Raw genomic sequence first — 7381 nt, 5'->3', positions numbered from 1 at the left:
TAGTAATAAATAATATATATATATATATATATATATATATATTCATAGAAAAATATGAATACAAATTTTACTAATATATAATTAATATATAAATATATAATTATAATATTAATGTGTTAAATAATAACAACATATATATATCTATATACTCAATTATACATACATAATTTAAAACACCCTCTATTGGTTGAAACTTTACAAATTTGACAAAATCAAACTGATCATTTGAAATCGTTTTATTAGTTTGTTTGTTTTTTTGTTTTCAAAGGGACTTTTTCACAACAATAGCAGATATGGATCTTTAAAATGCTCATTCGCTAACCGATGTGAATTTCAGTTCAAGACTATTGAAAAGCTAAAACACCATCATGCAGAAAGAGAGAGAGAGACAGACGGCCTAAAAGAGTGAGAGAATCTGGAGAGGGCAACATCTCAGGAGTAAGACATGTCCTGCTGGAGACTGTTTAACACTCTACAAGCGCACAGAGGCTGAGAATCCATTTATTTTTGCCACAACAACACAAAATCAAAGGGGCACAAAAGCAAACGTGCACGTCAGCAGAGCCATTCAAGCATCTGTAATATTTGTTCTTTGAGCATCTAATGTGACGGGAATGACGTTGAGCTGAAGCAGGGTAATTCATCAGCTCTATGAACTATACAAACCACTCGTTTCTAATTAACAGTCTGAAAATGAAACGTACACGTTATCATGATCATCATCATCATACACTCGCTCACTCGCTGTAGTCTGAACTCTAAAGTTCGTGTTTAGTGGTGTTAGACAGGCATTCCCATTGGTCCTTATGGGAGGCATGAGTGACAGGTCCATCAGCCAATGGCTGACTCCGATCAACTAGAGGGGAAATTAAGCCCCTCCCCCAAATCAAATAAAAAGGTCATGGATGAAAACAAAACAAAAGGAAACCTAGAGGAGCTGCAGCAGCCAGCGGGCAGAGACAGAGAGGTGTGTGTGTGTGTGTGTGTGTGTGTGAGAGAGAGTGTTTGCAGGATCCAGTGGTTGTGGTCAGAACCTCTCCGCTGCCGGCAGCGTCCGACTCACTTTAGTAGATCTTTGATGGCCTCGCTCTCGGCCGCCTCGAACGCACTGAGACCATCCGGACCTTTCCGTTCCTTAACAGCACCCTGGAGGCACACACACACACACACACACACACACACACACACACACACACACACACACACACACACACACACACACACACACACACACACACACACACACACACACACACACACACACACACACACACACACACACACACACACACACACACACACACACACACACACACACACACACACACAGTGATTAAACACACAAGTCCTGCAGCAGAAACATTAACACACACACTTGCATTCATCCTTATAAACACACAGGTTCACATGCGGGGCGGGTGTGTGTGTGTGAGAGTGTGTGTGTCCGAGCGCTGAGAAGAGATTGAGACACACTTACACAACACTGCGGTGATTCAAGACCAAACCATTCTTATTCTTACACACACACACACACACACACACACACAAGGCTCTAGTACACACAACTATTACACAACACTATGGTATACAACATAACATTTTATTATCTTAAAAGAAAAGTTACAAAATCATTTTCTTTGATTTTTCTGATAACAGTTGAGATTGCGACATATAAAAAAATACCCAGGTTTGCTGCGCTTCTTTGTAAGGCTGCACAATTTTGCCCAAAATTTTGTGATTATATATTTATATGACTATTATTATTACTATTACTACTACTACTAAATAAATATATAAACAAAATAAATTATAACAGTATAGTAGAATAATGAGTATTTATTATTATTATTATTAATAATAATAATAATAATAATACATTTATTTTACAGCACAACTAACAGTAAAATTTAAATTCTAAAATGTATTATTATTTATTTAATTATATCAAATGCTTTTACAGTGATTTTTCTGATTGCTGAGCTGCACAATTTGGTCAAAAAAATTGTGATTATATATCGATATGACTACATTATTATTACTACTACTAATACTACAACTACTAAATAAAAATTTACACAAAATAAATTATGACTAAAATAAAAAAGGGTATTTAATATTCATCATCATCATTTTATTTTACAGTACAACTGTAAAATTACAATACTGATATTTATTATTAAATTAAATTAAATGACATCCTTTCATAGTCAAAAGAGCATTGCGTTAGCAACGCAAAGGTCGTGGGTTCAATTCCCAGGGAACACACATACTGACAAAAAATGTATAGCCTGAATGCACTGTAAGTCGCTTTGGATAAAAGTGTCTGCTAAACGCATAAATTAAATTTTTTTAATTTTTTTAGTGTTCATAAATGCAGCGCTGCTTTGTTTACAGTGGTAACTAGGGATGCACCGATACCGATACTGGTATCGGGCCCGATACTGGCCTCCTGTACTCGTACTCGTTAAAATGCCCCGATACCAAACGCCGATACCACACAGCATGTGATAAGCGCCATATTCAAACAAAGAAACACTGACAACAGACAGCAGAAAGGAGTTATGGATGTCTACTACGAAGTATATGTATGCAATGAATATAATGTGGAAACACTGTATCATTGCTGTTCATAAGCGCCACCTGCTGGCAGAGAGTGAATCTGCGTCTCATTCAGCTCGTCTGCTGCTTCGTATGTAGTATAGTTTCACAAAACTAAAGTCGGACCATTCTGTTTTTGCTTCACATTTCGAAACTATACAGTCTAATTTAGATTAAAAACTGCTCATGCTGCATGTATGCTGCATCTTCGTTTGGATCAAGATTAAAATAATTCTAATTTTAAATGGAAAGAGCACAGACAAAGCTTTAGTTTGTTCATAATAAGAGATTTCTTTCATTTGTGTAACTCGCTTGTTCGATTTGGGGTTCGCTTTAAAATTTAAATTTTGTTTTGTTATATTCCAATTTCACAAAGAAACGTGCAGCAATAGCCTAATAAAATGACACCTTTTCATTTACTGTATAATGTCTTCAATCTCATTTTGTTAAAAAAATATAAAAATCGTGAGAAAATCGAATCGTGAGTTGAGTGAATCGTTACATCCCTACTCATAACCTATAAAAACATGTTTTACAGTCAGGCGAGCACTAAAATATTGACGTTCTTGTGCTTCTTCTCCCTTCAACAAATAAAGCAGCTCAGAGAAACGCGTCAGAAGGTCCCTAATTCTGCAGTTTCATCCAGAGTAAACAGACTTCACACCGTTACGACCCAACATTATTCAAGAAATAAAGAACAATTTACAGCAGATTAGCCTTCCACCCGACCAATAAGAGCTGATTACGCCGTTATTGAGTAACAGCGAATCTCATGCATAATCTACAGGAGCCGGACCTGCGGGGCCCCTCAAACTCGAGGGTAATCCTTTACAGAAATATTATCCTGCGGGCGGATCGATGCTGCGTATTGATCGTCACTGTGGATGCGGACTGAATTATTCCTCTTTACACACAGGTCAGTGTCTGCAGTCACAGCTTTACTCTGAACTCACTCAGCTTCAGCGGCCGAAAGCGAAGGCCATCACACATCTGACTTCGCTGTGAAAACACCAGCGGGCACCGAACACAAACCACTTCATTCTTTAGTTTCACATCTCTCACCGCATAATAAACGTCTGTTCAGCTCGGTGTTTGTTCCCTGCGCTGTGGTCAGTGCTGATGCATGCTGGGTAGAAACTCATTAATCCAGATACTGACCCTGTGCTGTACACATGATAACTCAATGCAACAATCACATCAGCATTAATAAAAGTTTGCTGAAAGTAGACGGTGATGATCATAATTCAAACTTTCCTCACAAATCATCTACTGAACTGCAAACATTTTATAATGGCTGACAAGACAACTCATTAGCATATAATTTGCATATCAAAACCTACTGGATATTCAGCAGCTTGGTGGGTAGTGGCTCATTTCGTATGCGAAGAGGTTAGCCAATCACAGAGCTCATTAACAGGTCGAGTTCTTAAAGATACAGCGGTTTCATTTTTGGAATGATCATCAAAAACTAAACTAAACTATTAAATTATGCCTTTAAAAAACATGTCATACTTGAGTTATTACATTTTAAAATAGAAATTAAATAAGATATATAAGAAACATTCCAAAACTAAATTTAGATAAACTTTTGAAGGTTATTAACAGAATAAAACATTTATTTATATTTTTTAAGATGTCTATATAGTTTTTTTAATTAATTTTATTTCTTAGTTTATGTTCATTTTAGACATTTAAGTACTTTATTTGCATATCAACACCTATTGGATAACTGCAAACATTTTATAATGGCTGACAACACAACTCATTAGCATATCATTTGCATATCAAAACCTATTGGATATTCAGCAGCTTGGTGGGTAGTGGCTCATTTCGTATGCGAAGAGGTTAGCCAATCACAGAGCTCATTAACAGGTCGAGTTCTTAAAGATACAGCAGCAAAAACAGGCCATTTAATTTTAGGGATAATCTTAAAAAAAAACTAAATTAACTATTAAATTATGATTTGGCAAATGTTTTAAGTGGACTTCAGGGGAAGATAAAAGGAATAGAAGAAGTAGAATATAAGCTCTTAAAGAATAAAATGAATGACATGATTATGCTGGAGATAATTATGGAAGTTTTACTTCCTGTTCAGAGCATCTGACAACTAAAAACAAAAAGAGGAAGTGCTTTTCTATCACTCTTTCTGTCTGTTTCAGTCATGTGACTCTTCCTCTCATCTGCTATATGTATGAGCATCAGTGTGGGAAAGTAAAGGAGTTAATATAAAAACACATCAACGGTTGGCAAGAAAAACACAGATCACCAGATCCAGATCTGATCCACAGCATCTCCAGATTTGTTTGTTTGTTTTAATGCCATTCCAGCTTCAACAGCTATTTTCATGGTGCAAATCATTATTAAAATTAAAAATTTAAACTAAATTAGATATTTAAGATATCTAAAACTTTTGCCTTTTGCAGTTTTACATTCACACATTAAAGGTAATTAAAACTGGAAAATATGGCAGATCACAATTAATCGCGGATCATTTAGAAAATCAATCATATGAAACTTTCTACTTAATGTAAAGCAGTGCTGAAGTTATCAATGACTTAGCCATGAGAATATTTTTAATCATTGAAATAAACATTCCTAAGCTTAATCACTACTGATGCTTTTATTATTTTTCATTTTATTGTGATTTTTTTTGTCACATGAAATATTTAAATAATGTACAAGTAATGGATATAAATAAATTAAAATCAATGTAATAATAATAATACTACTAACATAAATGATAATAATAATAATAATAATAATAATTTAAGGAAAAAAAATCACAAGTTTTCATCGAAAGGGCTTGATTTTCATTTGATTAAAAGATAAATTAATATAATATTTTATGCCTTCATTTGATGACCAGAAAAATTAAACTAAACAAAAAAATCATATATAAAAAAATCATAGGTCCCTATTATCGTAAAGGGGAAAAAAACGCTGTAAAAAAAAAAAAGAAGCTTTAATTAAAATGTTATTAATCAAACCATTAAAGATTCATGATCGCAATTAATTAGACATACTTTTTGGTTACTAAAACCATTAAATGTCCAGAAAGCTTAAAATGGGGTGACAAAATTTAATTTGGAAGAAAAATAACAGAATTTTTGGGAAAAAAAAGAACGAACGTATTTCATAGGGCCCTATTACTGGTGTATCTTTAACAAGGGAAGTAAGTTCCTCCCCAACTTCCTGTTTGAGTACAGGACGACTCCAGAAAGCCCTGCACTCGTCTAGTGACCCGATGGAGAATAAGCTGAAATATTCCTCCACAAAAGCCTGATCAGTGATCAGCATGTGAGCGGCGCAGAGGAGATGTGTGTGTTGTTGTGTAATCTCAAAGGGGATCTCAGTGAAGAATGTGCAGCGCTGTGCTGCATTATATAACCCCGTCTGACCCTGCGGATGCCACAGTTTACAGCCGCGTTCAGATGCTTTCAGCTTTAAAACCCAAACAAAAGCTCTTTCTCTGAACGCACAGCAGCACTGGACGCTACGACAATATACACAACACAACAGCAGAACTGTGCAGCCAGCAGAGATTCTGAGCGCTTATGTTTACATGTGAAAATGAGCAGCAGTGTCCTAAACAAGTCGACATGAGGAGGGGGGTTTATTAGGCACGATAGGAACATTAAACAACCTGTCACTTTAATATAGATTTCTACAGATGCATGTCATAGGCGTGTTTATATTGGCTGTTTTTTATTTTCAACACACACTCACTGTAAAAACAAATCTAGGGCACAATGTGCTATATCAATATGAAGGAATTTTCCATATTTATCTTTTACAAGTGTTTTATCTGTATTTTGAAGTTTGCACTTTTTTCTCATTGTGTTTTATTGGACATTACTGGATAATGTCCTGGCAGAAAATTACTAGTATATTTTCCTTTTTTCCCCCCTTTCTTTTTACAGTGTAGAATTTATTAAATAATATTATATTATTTAAATAATTTTAATGATATAATTTAAGAGTATTGGCTATTTTTTTTTATTATTAAATTATAATTCTAAACAAGTAAAATATAATTAAATATTTTAATATTATTTAAGTTTATTAAACAAAAAATATAAATAATTTATTACATTATTTAAATCATTTTAATTATGATTAGTTATGTGTGTATTAGTATGATTTTTGTGAGTTGTTTTTGCAGTATTTCAAATAATTTCACTGGATTATCCCAAAATATAAACAAATATATTGCTATTAAATTGCATTTTTGATAATAAATAATCATTCTAAATAAGCAAAATATAGTTTAAAATTATTAAAACACTTGTGTAATATATATATTATTTAATATAAATATTATATTAAATATAAACATTTTAATAATTAATAAATAAAAAAGATCAAAATGTATCATTTAATTTAATTATATAATACTGTATTATTTTAATTATATAATTCTTTTATTTTGAACTCAAGTGTTTCATAATGTGAATCACTGGATTATCCCACAATATGCACATATTATTCGTTATTTAAACTATAAACCATTTTTGTTGAATTTCCATTGGAAAAATGTGATGTATAGCATTACTGTCACCTATTATATCACACTGTGATGTAAGATTTTGCTCAGCCGCCCACCTGTATCACACACACACACACACACACTCACACACTCACACTCACACAGACACACACTCACACAGACAGACACACACTCACACAGACACACACAGACACTCACACAGACACACACACAGACACTCACAGACACACACACACACTCACACACAGACACACACACACACACACACACACACAC

The 7381-nt window shown here is 34.0% G+C and overlaps 1 protein-coding gene across 1 annotated transcript in view; it reads right to left on the bottom strand.

The window, feature by feature from the left end:
* Window positions 1–232: 232 nt before the first annotated feature.
* Window positions 233–7381, bottom strand: part of mtpn (myotrophin) — an 18553-nt gene continuing 11404 nt past the window's right edge. The window contains exon 5 of the mRNA XM_016452174.1: window positions 233–1146. Coding sequence (XP_016307660.1) covers window positions 1060–1146 — 87 coding nt within the window. The 3' untranslated portion in view covers window positions 233–1059. The remainder of the gene's footprint in view (window positions 1147–7381) is intronic.

This window comes from Sinocyclocheilus anshuiensis, unplaced genomic scaffold (assembly GCF_001515605.1).
Source record: "Sinocyclocheilus anshuiensis isolate Anshui unplaced genomic scaffold, SAMN03320099.WGS_v1.1 scaffold1543, whole genome shotgun sequence".
Taxonomy (NCBI): Eukaryota; Metazoa; Chordata; class Actinopteri; order Cypriniformes; family Cyprinidae; genus Sinocyclocheilus; species Sinocyclocheilus anshuiensis.
The sequence above is the reverse complement of the archived record's forward strand: the minus strand, read 5'-3'. Positions and strand labels throughout refer to the sequence as shown.